This window comes from Symphalangus syndactylus, chromosome 8 (genome assembly GCF_028878055.3).
Source record: "Symphalangus syndactylus isolate Jambi chromosome 8, NHGRI_mSymSyn1-v2.1_pri, whole genome shotgun sequence".
NCBI classification, from domain to species: domain Eukaryota; kingdom Metazoa; phylum Chordata; class Mammalia; order Primates; family Hylobatidae; genus Symphalangus; species Symphalangus syndactylus.
Genome location: NC_072430.2, coordinates 85,738,108 through 85,755,508, shown reverse-complemented (window position 1 = coordinate 85,755,508; position 17,401 = coordinate 85,738,108). Strand labels below are relative to the sequence as shown.

At 35.4% G+C, this 17,401-nt stretch overlaps 1 protein-coding gene across 6 annotated transcripts in view; it reads left to right on the top strand.

Annotated features, from left to right (window-relative positions):
* Nucleotides 1-17,401, top strand: part of CERKL (ceramide kinase like) — a 131,361-nt gene that overhangs the window by 41,217 nt on the left and 72,743 nt on the right. For 5 of the 6 annotated variants that reach the window (XM_055289909.2, XM_055289911.2, XM_055289907.2 and 2 more), the window contains exon 2: nucleotides 15,131-15,373. The exons of the other annotated variant lie outside the window; for it this stretch is intronic. In XM_055289909.2, the coding sequence (XP_055145884.1) occupies nucleotides 15,131-15,373 (243 nt within the window). The remainder of the gene's footprint in view (nucleotides 1-15,130; nucleotides 15,374-17,401) is intronic. 6 annotated transcript variants of the gene reach the window in all.

The window sequence follows — 17,401 nt, the reverse complement described above, 5'->3', positions numbered from 1 at the left end:
GAGAAAGGGCCAATTACCATAATCTGAGGCTCAGGAGGAATTGGTGCAAAGATCATCTGGTATGACATATATGAACTGTATATACAAACTGATATGTGTAGCTGAACTGATAATGCCAAAAAAAATGACTAGGTTTTTGATTAAGATGAATCCATTAAGGTCATATTTTCTGTTGGTGCCATTCTTGGAGACCTCCTCCAACCCTATACATTTATAAATGTTTTTCTTGAGGGACTGAGATGGAAGTGGACATATAAAAGGAAAGGTCTGGGCAAATACATAAGTAGGTAGTAAAATCAAGGAACAAATGATCTCAACAAAATTGCCCTTCTTGAAATGGATGAAAATGATGAAAGCCAATCACTTTGCATGATGAACTTGGGGTATAGAATATGAAATATTTAAAATTGCTTTATTTCATGATGTTTCAGATGTAATAGGAACTTGTTGCATAGATGGTGTAAAAACAATCTAGTAATAAAATCTTAGGTATTTAATACAAGGTGAAGAAAGATGCAATGCATAAATCATGCCATTTTAGGCTTAATTTTCATAAGGCTATGCCTGTCTTTATAAGACTATATACCAGGAGTTCTCAAGCCTTTTGGTCTTGGAACCCTTTTATTCTCTTAAATCATTGAAAACCACAAAGACCATTTATTTAAGTTATAACCATTGATATTTGTTATATTAGAAATTAAATAGATATTAAAAATATTTACTATTTAAAAATAACCGAAAAGATGGGCATGGTGGCCCACACCTATAATCTCAACACTATGCGAGGCTGAGGTGGGTGGATCACTTGAGGTCAGGAGTTCGAGACCAGCCAACATGGTGAAACCCTGTCTCTACTAAAATACAAAAATTAGCCAGGCGTGGTGGTGGGCGCTTGTAATCCCAGCTACTCAGGAGGCTGAGGCACGGGAATCGCTTGAACCCAGGGAGATGGAGGTTGCAGTGAGCCGAGATTGCACCACTGGACTCCAACCTGGGTAACAGAGTGAGACTCTGTCTCAAAAAAAATAAATAAAAATAAAAATAACAGTAAGTTCATTGCATATTAACATAAATAACATATTTGTATTAAAAATAACTATTTTCCAAAACAATCAAAAAAGCAATATCACTCTTCTATTTTAAGTTTTTTCAAATCTCCCTTTTCTAAAAAAAAAAATATTGTGTAAGTTTTAGGGGTACAAGTGCAATTTTGTTGCACGGATATATTGCTTAGTGGTGAAGTCTGAGAATTTAGTGTATCATCACCCAAATAACATACGTTGTACCCATTAGATAATTTTTCAACACCCACCCCCCTCTCACCCTCTTGAGTCTCCTTTGTCTATCATTCCACACTCTGTTCCTATGTACACATTATTTAGTACCCACTTAAAGTGAGAACATGTGGTATTTGACTTTGAGTTTTTTCAACTCTGGCTTAATAGAAGACAGCTGAAATCTCAGAATGCTTCTTCATCCAGTCTGTTGTGAATATGTTGCTTTGATTGAAGTATCTAAGGAAAATCCAGTTTAACACAGATGTGTAGCTGAAAAGGAAACATCTTTTAATATGTTCAGATAATTGTGGATATTCTCCTTTGATACTATAGCAAAACTTTTCAAGTGCTAATTTCTTAAAGGCTGGTTATAATTTGAAATCTGAAAACATATCTATTTAATTGTCGTCTGCTATTTGAAAATTTATTGGTCTGTCTTGTACTTTGAATGGATATTTTGCCCATGTATGATTTTATAACATCCTGTATTGGCCTTTTGGAAAATTTGATTTACTATTACAGAGTTTCTAAATGTTGACAAATTTTATTATAGGATATTTTAAAAAGTCTAATGTCCCTGCCAGTCTCATCAGAAAATTCTTTAAGATTAGAAAGCCGTTAAGATCATCATCACACTTACAAGTTTTACAAAATTCTAATTTTACTCAAAACTTTATATTTTATCATTGACAAAGCTCTCAGTTGCTTTCCTTAGTGACTGACTCACTTTGTTCATTTTCCAGAAAATGTTTACCAAATGCTGCTGCCTGAATACCAGAGTCTGTACTGTCAGTTGATCTTTCAAGTAAAAAGTGGTGTTCTATGAAAAACAGCTAGTTCAGCTGCAACTGAAATGATATAAGTGTTTCTCCTGGAGCAAACCACCACTTCCATTTGTAGCAGAAATGCTGTATATATACTTTCCATTGTTATTACCTGTAACATTTTAAAAAATATACTCAAGGGTGGAGACTTTTTAAAAAATAAGTGTTATTGCTTCATCAAGAACAGTTAAATGAAACTGGATTTTTTAAACTGAGTTTGAGTAAATGAAGAATGCAGCAATTATTAGTAAAATTTGGTGCTCCACTTTGATTCATATTGACACTCCAGGAGTTTCACCCACTATTTCTTTTGTACCTTTAGTGCAAATGTTAATATGGTAGGAAAGGTAAATGACATCTTTAGTATTATTATAAAAATCGTTTTTACCCTGTATACTCTTCGAAACTACACAACGAGAATTGCTGATGAAGGTGTTTTAGTTTATCATAAGCACTGAAAAGATTTACTTAATTCACCAATTTCTCCTGAATATTTGTTTATATAAAACAAGACTATATGTATAGACCTACCCTTTTATTAATGGTAGAGATCTAGGAAAATTAATTTCTAAGAACTAGCCAGGATATTTGGAATGTGAATAAATCATATATCCAGAAAAAAGCTTTAGAAGATTGTCTACGATTGAAAGTCAAACAGCTCTCATTTTCTATTATACTGTTCTTTTTGAAAGAATTTACCAATTTTATATGGTACTTATGATTAAACACACACCATGTAATTTAACATTTTTAATGTCACTTTTACATCATAGGTATTAAAGATTAGCATTTTTATTGTCTATATTTTAAAGCTCAAAGAATAACATTTAGGCTGGGTGCGATGGCTCACGCCTGTAATCCCAGCACTTTGGGAGGCCGAGGCAGGCAGATCACGAGGTCAGGAGATCGAGACCATCCTGGCTAACACAGTGAAACACCGTCTCTACTAAAAATACAAAAATTAGCTGGGCATGGTGGCGGGCGCCTGTGGTCCCAGCTACTCGGGAGGCTGAAGCAGGAGAATGGCCTGAACCTGTGAGGCGGAGCTTGCAGTGAGCCAAGATCGCACCACTGCACTTCAGCCTGGGCGACAGAGCGAGACTCTGTCTTAAAAAAAAAAAAAAAAAAATTTTAGATTCTTGACTGTTTCATTAATTCATCTTAGACTTCACGTGAAAATATCTGTATATCCTCAAATGCTTACATTCTTAAGAAGTATCTCAGCCGTTTACACATGATAGAAATAACTAAATGGAAACAAATTGCAGTTGGAAATTCAGTATTTTTTATTTGATCTGATAAAAATGTGACATTTGCGAATTGGACTGTGATTTTCTGTCTTTCTCTCTGAAAATAAGTTCAAAAATTTCCCTCTAATTCTTTTACTAGATAAGAAACCTACTTCGTTGTAACTCTTGATATATGTGTGTATTTAGGAACTTAAGCTTTTCTGCTAACAAATGTTATGTCATAATTCTTGAGGATAGTAGTATATTGTGATGGGTTTTCAGTAAACTACAGGAGCAGCCCTGTTTGTTTAAACCCTAGTTTAACCTGATTATTAACAATTAAATTGTGTTTTCTTCTAACAATTAAAGTGTATTTAAATTTATTGGTCCCTTGCTTCACAGATTTATCTCAGTATGTGGTGTATTCAAACAGAATTTTGTATTTTTAATTAGGGGATTAGATAACCAATTCTGAAGAGCCAAAAAGATTGTTAGGCATCATATTGCTTAACCATCTAATATACCGTAAGTGTGTATACACTATGCTGTGGGAGCCATCTATCAGGCAGGCTTGTTTTTCAGGCAGTATTTTAAAAAGTGGACATGTGCAGAAACTGTGAGCACAATTAGCGCCAAGCAGATAAATCCAGCTCTAATCCTGTTTACGGTCTACATCAGACAGATGTGCCAAGATTGATTTAGACAAGCCCGAGGCTTACAGTAATATTTTTAAAAGTGCCATTCACTGTTCTATTTTTGTTAAACCTTTGCTAAATATTCTTAAGTCTTGCTGGTTTTGCTCTTCTTATTAACCACCGTAACCTACTTTAAGCAGGTCCCGCTTTGCTCTCATGGTGACAAGGTAACCTGCCAGGAGAGGTTATCTTTATTCCCTGTAATTAAGTTGACTTTTCCCCCCAAGAAAATACAACAATAGGAAGTGGGTGCTGAATTAAATAAATAGCATGATACCCAGTAGATGTATACTTAAGTCCCTTGCAAGAGCAGATGGTCCCCAGTATCTCTGTAAGTAATGTGAGAGGACAGTTAATGTTCTGAAACAACTAGCTATAACCAGTATGATACTAATGAACCAGTAGATTTCAAATAATAAACCACATGCCGCCAAGCAAAATTATATATCATTCATAAGGATTTAATTATCATAACTTGCAAAAAAGTGTCAATACATGATTTCTATATTTTTATCTACTGATATCAAATATCAATTTATGAATAGAGTTTCATGTCATATTTTTTTACCAATAAAGGTATGTTTTAACATTAAGGTAGAATTAAAGTTATATTTAAAATACATGCCCCAAAGTATGTGGTGATTTTTTTTTTTAACTCCTCTTTTACTATACTGTCTGCATGTATTGGGCTGTATATGGAAATGTAGCTTTTACATACAATTAGGAAAACAATTGCTTTTATTTCTCGCAGAAACTTGTACTATAGCAGAAGTGGCTAGCATGGGAATCAGAGTAGCTATCTTGTAGATGAAAACTGAAGCAGACATAAAAGATGTAATATTTTTCAGCACTCAAAAATTTATAAGTAAAATTTTATAAACAAAAAGCAGTTTTTTTCTGATTCATGTGGAAAATAAAATGAGTCTGAGTCATTCTTAAGGTGATACCGCAAAGGTGTATAGATAAGAAGTCCATTTTTAAATATACCCGAAACAACAGTTTTTTCTCTCAATATGATTTGTTTTCCCTTTTTTCTCTTTAATCATGTTTCCCATAGTATTTGTATATTTTAAGAATGTCCAAAAAATAAATGTTTTGCAGTGGGGGTTAAGAAGAAAGAAAGACCTTTTTAGATTTCAGCTGATCCTATCAGATGATCTCTAGAACCTTGAACCTTCAACCTTCACTGAAGTTAGCTGGAGGGCTTTTCACCGGGAAACCTGAGAAACCTTAGAAACCTTCTGCTTTAGCTCTCTCTCAAGTCTAGGAAGCCAGTGGCCTGCGGCCTCACAGAGCCAGCTGGTCCACTCCTCATATAAGAACTTCAGTAACAATACAAAGACATAGCAAAGCACCATCTAATCTGATAACTCATTAAACAATGTTTAGATGGCTCAAGACTTTAAATAAAAACATTTTAAGCTTGTTTAGAATACTAACAAGTTTTATTCTCAAAGACTATATTCAGAGTGAGAAAACAATTTTCCTTAAAACTAATATTATACACATGTTCATATATGTTAGGAACTAGTTATATGCAAAATCAAGTGCATCTTGTGATTAGAACTGGTCAGATTTATTCATGTAGCATAAATGGTTAATATTGCCAAAATGAGTAATAGATCAGATTTTCTATGTGAGATATTGACACCTGAGAGATTTACAGTGTTTCACTGTTGTGAAAAATGGAGTGCTGAAGAACATTTGTCTATTGTTATACATTTGTAAAAGAATTAAGAAATTACTAATTTCAAATAATAACTAAATATTTCTTCTAAGCATATAGTTTTTCTTTTTAATTTCTGCTTGTAACATTGGCAAAAAGACCATTCATGTGAAAACCTCAGATTTTGATCTGTACACAAATGCAGGAGTAGAGTTTGGAAGCTTGAGCTGGCAAAGCAGGAAATACTGCTCAGATCCTTACAAGGATTTTCAGAATTTTCACTGTTGGGTCCTCCGGGTTGCTGCAGTCTAACTTCCCATCTCCTTGAAGGCAGCCCCAGTTTCTGATGAAATACTATTCAGTTAATTTATACATATGCTGTCTTGCTGTTTTCCTAAGGACTACAGGCAGAACTGTGATTCACCTACTGTTTTAAGTTTGGCTAGATTTAAAAACAGATTATCTTACTTCTATGTGGAATCCAAAAAAGTCAAACTTATAGAAGCAGAGAGTACAATTGCGGTTGTCAAGAGCTACGGGAGGGGAGACAAGGAGATGATGGTTAAAGGTACAAAATTTCAGTTAGAATGAATAAGTTCTGGATCTATTGTATAGCATTGTGACTATGGCTAATAATGTATACTTGAATATTGCTAATACCTGAAAATCGCTATGAGACTACGTCTTAAATGTTCTCACAACATACCGAAAAAAGGTGTGAGGTAATGAATATGTTAATTAGCTTGATTTAATCATTTCACATTGTAAACATGTATCAGTACCTCATTTTATTTTCCATGTGAATCAGAAAAATACTGCTTTTTGTTTATAATATCTTGTACAACATAGATACAATTTTTAGTGGTCAATTATATTGTAATAGATACAGAAATATGTATGATTTTTATTGGTCAATTATACTGTAATAAAACTGCAAAAAATAAAGTTGTAATTAAAAAATAATTTGGAAGAAAAAATTAGCAAGTGGTTGGAGATTGAGGAAGATGGGACCAATAAGTCCTCCAAGGAGAGTCATACATTGTTTTTTTTTTTAAGTCCATTATTAATCTTACAATATTTAATATGTATAATTTCTTGACACTTATTAATCCAATTAAGTATAGAACACTGTGGATAAATCTAAAAACCTTAAAGTTGAGTAAAACCAGATACAAAGAAGTACATACTTTATGGTTACATTTATATGAAGTTCTAGAGAAGGCAAAACTTAGCTATAGTAAAAATCAAAATCATGGTCCGGAGGGAATAACTAGAGAGTGGTATGAGGGAGCTTTCTAGAATAGTGGGAAAATTCTGTATCTTTATTGGGATAGTGATTATGTGAGTGCATATACTTAAAAAAACTCATGGAATTATGCCCTTAAAAATCTGTAATTTTTTTTGGTAATTTATACCTTAATAAAAAACAAAACAGATGAGAGGGTTAGTGATTGTTTCCTTGAAGAAGTTCTTTACATGGTCTGTTGTCAACGAGTTGTAGTAAAAACCATCCAAAATGCTTGGATTCAAATCTTAGATCTGTTCCTACCAGATGTATGACCACAGACAAGTTACTTACATTCCATCTTCAGTTTCTTCTCTTTTAGGAAAAAGCATCTAGTTTTTGTTGTAGAGATCAAATTAGATAATACAAATGAAGTACAGAGAGCAGCGTCTGGTGTGTAACACATGTTCATTATTAGCTACCCTTATTTTTTAGGGAATGGAAATTTTTAAATTAAAACTAATCAAACTATTTTAGGATAAGCAAGTGAAACAATCTTTTTTTTTCAATCGATCACAAATATTTTCACTGAAGACAAATTAGGCATTTATATAAGCAAACTACTGTGTCATTACCATTCAAATTTTCATATGCATATTCATACATGCATATGAAAGCATTACACATATGTATTCTATAAATATATACAAAACAGTAATGGAAATGTGCTGTACTATTTGGAACATCTTTTTAGTCAGCCCTGCATTTTATTTACTTTTGAGACAGGGTCTCACTCTGTTGCCCAGGCTTGAGTGCAGTAGTGTGATCTCAGCTCACTGGAGCCTGGATGTCCTGGGCTAAAGGAATCCTCCTACCTCAGCCTCCTGAGTAGCTGGGACCACAGGAAAGCACCATCATGCCCAGCTTATTTGGTTTATTTTATTTTTTTATTTTATTTTTTTTTTTTGTAGAGATGAGGTCTCACTATGTTGCCCAGGCTGGTCTCAAACTCCTGGGCTCAAGTGATCCTCCTGCCTCAGCCTCCCAAAACACTGTGATCACAGGCATTAGCCACTACACTGACCTCTACATTTTAATAGCTGAGTAGCCTTCTGTTATATGAATATACTTTTTTTTTTTTTTTTTAACAGAACCAATACTCCATTATTGTATATTTAGGTTGTTTCCAAGTTTCACTCAAATAATGCTTGGGTAAGTAAGTATTTGTATTTATTATTACTATTTTTTTGAGATGGAGTTTCACTCTGTTGCCCAGGCTGAAGTGCAGTGGTGTGATCTTGACTCACTGCAACCTCCGCCTCCTGGGTTCAAGCGATTCTCTTGTCTCCACCTCCTGAGTAGCTGGGACTACAGGTGCACACCATCGTGCCTGGCTCATTTTTATATTTTTAGTAGAGACGGGGTTTCAGCATGTTGGTCAGGCTGGTTTCGAACTCCTGACCCTGTGATCCACCCACCTCCGCCTTCCAAAGTGCTGGGATTACAGGCCGTGAGCCACCACGCCTGGCCTGGATAAATATTCTTTTAGCTAAATTGTGCATATTTATCCCTTAGAGTAACTTCCTGGAAGTAAATTGCTGGATCAAAACCAGGTATATTTTAAAGAATTTTCCTTTTCTACATTAAAAATAATTATAATTCTGATTACAAGAAAGGAAAATTATGGAGCTTCATAAGAAAAAATTAGTCTCATATTTCATACCTCATATTGCATATTTAATAGGTAACCAGTGTTAAATTTGTTGTGTGTTTTCCACTGGGATTTCTATCTCCTTTAATAAAAGCAGGATCAGATCCCTCAGATTACTTTGTAACTGCTTTTATTCTACTTTTTCATACCTCTTAGCATGAATGTCTTTCCAGACCAGAATACAGAGATTTCACTTACTCATTCATGAGCTGCAGAAGATGACTATGATTTATTCAACCATTCTCCTGTTGAAGAGCATGAATATTGCTTCAGATATTTTTGTTATTATAAATATTAGTGCAATTAACATTTTAAAGTCTTTTGATACATATTCCCAACTTGTTCTCCAGCAATTACCATTTTTGCATTCCCACCAGTACTGGGGCTACTTCCCTTTAGTTGCACCATAATTTAGCATTATTTTTGATCTTGTGCCAATCTAAAAGGCAAAAAGTGGTATCTTGTTGTTTTAATTTGCATTTCTTTGATTACTAATTAGATTGAACTTTTTCACATGTTCATTGGTCAATTTGCATTTCTTCTTTTGTGAAATGCCTGCTTGGGTCTTTTATGTACTTTACCATTAAAGTGTTTTTCTTGATTAAATAGATGATGTAACTGTCATATGTTGCAAATATTTCTGTCCATTTGGCCTTTGCTTATGACTTTTTATGAGTCTTTAGAACTTTTGAAGTCTTTATTAGGTATTCAATAATTTTAACATTAAATATATTGATCTCTGTCTTCCTTTGTGTCTGAGGGCTTTTCTGTTTATGGTTACGTAAATTTCTAATCTACAAATATTGGTGTATATTATGAAATAGGGCCCTATTTTTCTTTACAAAAGATTAGTCAGTTCTAAATCATCCTTTGCTATTTCCAGCAGAGCTTAGATGCCACCATTATCACATCAGTGAATTTTTAAATGTGTAATTGTTTCCTGATCTATTCACTTCTCTATTCCTAGATAACTTCTATTGTAATAGCTTTACCAAATATATCTGATAGGGTGTGTACTCCCCCTCATTACTTTATTTACTTATTTATTTATTTAGAGACAGAGTCTCACTCAGTCACCCAGGCTGGAGTGCAGTGGCACGAACTCGGCTCACTGCAACCTCCGCCACCTGGGTTCAAGGGATTCTCCTGCCTCAATCTCTTGAATAGCTGGGATTACAGGTGCGTGCCACCACACCTGGCTAATTTTTGTGTTTTTTTATTTTTTATTTTTTTATTTTTAGTAGAGACAGAGTTTCGCCATGGTGGCCAGGCTGGTCTCGAACTTCTGATCTCAGGTGATCTGCCCTTCTTCAGCCTCCCAAAGTGCTGGGATTACAGTTGTGAGCCACTGTGCCTGGCCCCCTCATTGCGTTTAAAACATTTTCTTACTGTAATATATTTATTCCAAGAGAATTTTCAAATATTTCGTGAGATTCCTTGTCCATTCCTTACATCAAAAAGTACCACTGAGATTTTGATTGAAGTTCTATTATAAGTAGTTATTAATAAAGAGAATACTGGCATGGAAAATATGTAATCTTGGAACTTGTTTCTCCACTTATTCAGTCCTTTGTCTCTCAGTAGGTTTTGAATGGCTGTTTATCCCACACGAGTCTAGAATCATTTTGCTAAGTTTATTCCTAGATATACTATGCTAATGATATGGGATTTTTTTTTTATCTCCATTATACCTTCTTCTTGGGTGTAGACATATTTGTAGCCAGCTTCCTCCCTGCATATTTTTTATTAGGCCTAATGGCGTTAAGTTTATTATTTTGGATTTTACAAAAAAAATCCAAAATATATAACATCTTTAGTTATATAAATGTAACATCTTTAGTTAGTTTCAACTCCTCCTTTCCCCTTAACTCTGTCAATTACTGTCTTTTATTTTACTTTCCTTATGTATTGACTAGAATGCCTCGAATAATTGAATGGTATGAGTAATAATAGATATTCTTGTGCTGTTTTTGGAAATCCTTCTGGATTTCAGTGTGATGTTGGCTCTTGGTTTAGTATCTTTAAATTTGCAATTTACAAGATATTTTACATTGGAATAGTCATTGAGTTGTTAAGTAAAGTAAAGCACAAACATGTTAAATTCAGACTGAAGTACAGGACTTCAATGAAAAGTGAAAAGAGTTTATTTCATCACTTTCATTTTTTCTTTCCCTCAGTGGCTGTTTGTACCCCCCCCACCCCACTCCACCCCCCAGCTTCCTTCCTTTGTGCTCTTATTGTTCTAGGTTTGACTACATAAAAAGAGACTCTAAATTTATATGTGATACAAGAGCATAACTAATATTATAAAATTAGTCTAGAAGAAGTTATTTGCAACCTATATAATAAGGGACTAATTTCAGGATTATTTGAAGGACTTTAAAAATTGGTAAGAAAAAAATAGACAACCATTTAGAATAAGGCAAAGCATGTGTAGAGGCAACTCTTAAAAAAAAAAAAAAGTGAGCTGGGTGTGATGATGCACACCTGTGGTCCCAGTTACTAGGGAGGCTGAGGCAGGAGGATCACTTGAGCCCAGGAGTTCAGGGCTGTAGTGCACCACAGTCACACCTGTGAATAACCACTCCACTCTAGACGGGGCAAACATAAGAAGACCGTGTCTTAAAAAAAAAAAAAGAAAAGATATTCAGTTTTATGAATTGTTTGACTAGCTGAGTTTTAGAAAATACCCACAAATATAACCATGCCTACAAGTTTTCTTAAGGTGGGTAAGAGATACATCTTATCTATATGCATTCACCTATGTGAAGCAGACAGCCAGTAACACCCCCATGTGGAAGACAAGCTTCCTTAAACTTCACAGGACAGTATTTCCCATGTAGTCCATCATAGGGTGAGGATTTTTCAGGACCTTTGGTAAACCTGCTTGCTTTCATTCTTGAGGGTAGAGGAAGGGTGCAAGACTTCCCTGGTCTCTCCCAAGCATTTTGGGGACCCTGGTCATAAGCCTACTTGCTCAACAGGTGCAAATGACTGATAATATGCTGACCAGATGCAAGTGTACCACCGATGATTTGCTGTGACTGAGTTTGGTTTCCTCTGCATATACTATCCAGCTTTTTGTTTCCAATATATTCTTCCTTAAGGAACCAGGACTTCTTGGGGAGTCCAGATGAGCTTGAAACACTGTTTTTGTAAGAGAAGGGCTGTTTTCAAAGACACCTATAGTTCGTAACAAAGGAGTTAGATTGAAGGGACTCTCACTGTTCAGTCTTTGAGAAGTATGAGTATTAAAATGGAGACAAGAATTTTAGTTTATTGGAATGTTGAGTTTGTAAAAGGCTATAACTTCATAATATGATCGAGGGGAACAAACAATCTAAAATGTGTTAAAGTAGCATTTTCAAAGTGGGGTCCAGGGACTCTCAGGGTTGGTGAGGTCACAACTGTTTTTTTAATATTGCTAAGAATGTATTTCACTCTCCTCTCCCAAGATACGGTGGAGTTTTCCAGAAGCTATGGGATATGTGGCGATAGCCTTGCCCTAATGGAGTGTGTGCTTTGTGCTTTGCATTTTTGTCCTTGAAAAATGCTTGGTTTTAATTTTGAATACAATAATTATAGCTAGATAAAACCTACATAAACCAAAGATATTTGCGGCCCTCAGTCTTCAAGGGTGCACAGTGGGGCCTGAGACTAAAGAGTTTGGGAATTGATGTTCTAGAGAAAAGTCAGTCTTACTGATGGGGGTTAATCAATTAGTATTTACTGACCGGGGCAGGACAAACCATTCATTTTATAAAGACACACAGAGCATTTCACTAAAATACTTTTACTCTGATTAAGTGGTGATTTTAGTAATAGTAATGATTGTTTAGTTTTCTGATACCTGAAGGAAAAAGAGCCTGTTGAATTGATACTTTGAGGGTGTTGAGTTTTAGGTCACTGGCTGACTCTAGAAATGGACCAGGAGAAGAACTGAAACTTAAGCCTTCTAAGAAATAAAAGACCTGAAAAATGTTTAGTGTTACCCTATCCCATGACCACAATAATTGAGAAAAAGGCCTGTCCGTTCCCTCTCCCCTCCCCTCCCCTCCCCTCCCCTCCCCTCCCCTCCCCTCTCCTCCCCCCTCCTCTCCCCTCCTCTCCCCTCCTCTCCCCTCCCCCTCCTTTGCCCTCCCCCTCCTCTCCCCTCCCCTCCCTCCTCTCCCCCTCCTCTCCCCTCCCCCTCCTCTCCCTCCCTCCTCCTCTCCCTCCTCTCCCTCACCCCTCCCAACCTTCCCCCCTCCCTCTCTGTCCCCCTCCCCCTCCCTCCCTGTCTTCCTCCCTCCCCCCACTCCCTGTCTTCCTCCCTGTCTTCCTTCCTCCTTGTCTTCCATCCTCCCTTCCTTCCTTCCTGTCTGTCTTTCCTTTCCTTTCTTTCCTTTTCCTTCTTTCCTTCCTGTCTCCCCTCCTCTCTGTCTGTCCCCTTCTCTTTGTCACCTTCTCTCTGTCTTTCCTTTCCTTTCTTTCTTTCTCTTTCTCTCTTTCTCTTTCTTCCTCACTCTTCCTTTTTTAAATTTCCCTTTTACTTGCCTTCTCTCTTCTTTTATTCCTTCCATTCTTTCTTTGTTCTTAGTGGTATGTGTACTGTGTGAGCAATCAGACTATAGCTTGCAGAATAGTTGGGAGAGGCCAAAAAATGCCCCTGAGAATGCAAGCAAGGAACTTCTTAGTGAGCATATGAACATCCTCACTCCAATCGGAGGATAACATTGTTCATACTTCAAGGGCTAAAAAGCTGAGAGAGGGTCTCTGCTTCTGCTTTCTGTTACCTTTAGCACTCGATTCATTTCTGCATGTGTTTCTATTGATTACTTTTTCTCCTATTTTGGTTCATATGTTTTCTGCTTCTTTGCTTGTCTAGTGATTTTGGATTAGATGACTGATATTGTGAATTTTACCGTGCAGAATTGCTGAATTTTTTTTTATTCCTGTGAATATTTTTTGGCATTGTTCTAGGAGGTAGTTAAGTTACGTGGAAAAAGTGACATCCTTTTGAGAGGCTTGCTTTTAAGCTTTGTTAGGTGGAATCACAGCAGTCTTTAGTCAGCTCACTAAGGACCAATACTCTTCTAAATATTTACCATAATGTCATATGAATTTCCATGTTTTTCCACTTCGGCTGGTAGGAACACCTGTGTCATCTCTAAGCATTGTTCTGTTAATTCTTCTAGTAGTTCTTATCTGGTTTTGTACATCTGCTGATCAATACGTTCAGCTAAAGTTTCAAGGGGATCTCTGCAAATCTACAGTGTTCACTGTTCAGCTTTCTCTTCTGTGGCAAATTTCACAGTGAACTCTAGTCCCCTTAGCCTTCCTGAACCCCCAGTTCTTCTTAACTCAGGGAGACTACCAGGCCCCACCAGGATTCCTGTATCTGCCCTGTGACCTGGAGACTCTCTGCAGGCAATAGGTTAGGACAGTCATAGAGTTCACATTGTTTTCCTCCTCTTTGGCTTCACTGTCCTGTGTTACCTGATGTCCAATGTCTGAAAACTACTGTTTCACGTATCTTGTGTGCTTTTGTAGTTTTAGGTGAAAGGTAAGACTAGTTTCTTATTATCCCACACTGGCCAAAGCAGAAGTTTTGGAAGTCTTTTTTTAATGTCTAAAACACTTCTACTTTGAGAGTCAATTGAAATGGTCTTTTCCACAATAATTATTTTCTGACCTATGGTTTAAAGATAAGTCATGAAAATTTTATGCCACTATTTTTTTTAAGTCTGATTATGGATAAATTCAGGGTGCTATTTCCTCCTAGATTGACTGAGTTTATAATGTTTCCTACTCACAATAATTGTACTTCTGCTTCCTCTTTGCATGTGTTACTTTAATGGAAATGTATATTTCCTTTTCTTTAAGGCTGCCTTCAACAATTTGTCATAAAGTCATTTCTATTAGTGAATTCTATTTTTTCTGTTACTTTACTCTATCCTTAGTACCAAAGAGCTCCTTGTGTGACACCAATTTATTACTAAAATGTTTCTTTGTTTATGTTCTTGGAATTCTTCATACATTGACCGTTCTCGGATGTTGAATGTTGTAGGCCTGTGTGGCAGGACTCTCTTCCATTTATTCTATTTTTAATCTAATTCTTGACAAAATAAACCAAATTTTTCTTTTCTTCCCCTTTCCATCTCCTGTAGGGACTGGCATAAAGGGCAATCCATAAAATTACAAATGATGATTTTTTTTGGTTTTAACTATTATTCATACATTTAAGATATGGACTCAATTTTTATTTCTTACCAGTAATTCATTTTATTTTTCAACTTTTAGGTTCAGGGGTACACGTGCAGGTTTGTTATATAGGTACATTTGTGTCATGTGGGTTTGTTGTACAGATTATTTCATCACCCAGGTATTAAGCCTAGTACCCATTAGTTATTTTTCTTGATCCTCTCCCTTTGCCCAGTTTCTACCCTCTGGTAAGCCCCAGTGTTTATTGTTCCCCTCTATGAAACACAATGGTTTTATTGGAAAATTTAATTTTTTTGCAGGTGATTCTAAGTATGACTTGCTATCTAAAGAAGAATTTATTGAACTCAAAGACATATTCTCTGTGAAACTGAAACGGCGTTGTTCTGTTAAACAGCAGAGAAGTGGTACTTTATTAGGTATCACACTGTTCATCTGCTTGAAAAAGGAACAAAATAAACTAAAGAATTCTACACTTGATCTTATTAATTTAAGTGAAGACCACTGTGACATATGGTTTAGACAGTTCAAGAAAATATTGGCAGGTAAGTACTCCTCATGGGAAATTTTAATCAGCCCAGTTTCCTTGATATAGATGATTAATCTGGACATGTTTTGAGTAAAAACAATTTTAGTGATGTTGAGATAGTTTCCTTCTGTTCCTAGTTTTTGTCATGAGAAAGTGTTGAAATTTGTGAAATACTTTTTCTACATTAATTGAGATAATCATATTTTTCCCTACATCCTGTTAATATAGTATCTTACATTAATTGATTTTCATATGTTTAACATCCTTGCATTCCAGGAATAACTCCCCCACAGCCATGGTGTATAATCTTTTAAAGATGCTATTGAATTTGGTTTGTTAATATTTTGTTGAGGATGTTTGCATCAATATTCATAAAACATACTGTTCTGCAGTTTTTCTGTACTGTTTGTCTGACTTTGGCATCAGGGTAACACTGGCCCCATAGAATGAGTTAGGAAGTAACTCTTGAATGACTATTTTCATGAAGAAGCTTCAATAATCTGAAATAAAATACTTAAATAATTTAGTTCACCTGAGAGTTATTTTTAGAAGCGTATTTATTTTTCTATTAATGTCTCTTTTGAACTATATAAGAATGTATTCTCCTTCCACTCACACATTGATGGCAAGTGTGTATACGTACTCTGTGGCCTGAAATAAGAATTTTTTGAATAATCTTAAGAGGCCATGCTTTATACTGTAGTAATTGAGAATTACCTATTTCACAGTAGCTTTTTCTAAAGGTTAATTTCCAGAGAAAAGAGAACATGTTTGTTAGGATATATCTCTTAATGAATTCAGTGTATCTGAAATTTCTAAATGACATTTTCATATTTTGCATAATAAATAAAATTCATAAGTACAAATATAATGCAATTCATAAGTACAAATATAATGCAATTTGGATTTCTAGAAGTTATCTAGTTAAAATATGATCTTAGGATTTATTTTTTTTTGGTCTTAGATTTATGAATCTTGCTTGTTTTTCTGTTAATTCATTTCTTCTTGTTTGCCACATCAATCAGATCAGAGTAGAGGCAGCTTGTATAGTTGATGGCACAGTTTAGGGTTAGATGGCACAGGATAAAAATGGGTGCTAGACAAAGAGCAGCACAGAGCGATGTTAGAAATTTCCAGTTCCAGCATCATTGATCAAGAAAACCATGAGGACCCAAGTTGATCAAAGGCAGCCAGCCAATAATGTTATGCTCATGGGAGATGAGCTGAAGTGACATTACATTAAAATTGGAAGACCCTCTTACTAAGTAGCTCCATGCTTCCCTGCTAGCCCCTTCGGGACTTCCAAGAAGACTTGATTATTTCAAGAAGGCAAGAACCCACAGAGGCCGTAGTTTAGTTTATCTCTCTGGAAACATAGAGAATATGTATAATTAAATAAAAACACTTTAATAGTGAATCCTTTACAGTGTTATTTGAAATTTATGTCAAGTGATTTAAAAAGTAAAAATAAAAATGAAAATAATTTCAGTGGAAGTAAATTTATTAACATGACCAGGAATACATAAAACTTGCATGGTCTTGTCTATAAAATAAGGATATGTCATTTAATTAGGAGAGTCAAAGCTCTTTCTTGCACTTAAGGTCTGAGGAACTCTTCTCCCATGGGGCTTATGAAGGGCTATGCTGAGGCAACTTCCTCAATATATCTCAGCCATAAAATCAAGAGAAAGTAAGAAGCAGAGGACATCACAACAAAGCTCAATTCAGTAAAAGCAATTTTATAGGAGTAGAAGGATTTGTCAAAAACAAAAACAACAACAACAACAAAAAGTTCAAATATTTGTTCAGCTTAATGAGTGATGTTTTGGTTTGATCTAGGGTTAAAATCTAGACAAATTACAGAGATGAATAAACTACATATCCTTTAGTCTACCATCCTCTGAAAATGTTACTTTTTTAAACTTTGATTTTGATAAGAGCTGGAGGCACTCATGGAGTCATTCTCTGGCATGGTCTTGGAGTACAGAGTGATTTTGCTGATTAAAAGCAAATAGATTGACTTTTAAAATCAACTCATACAAAC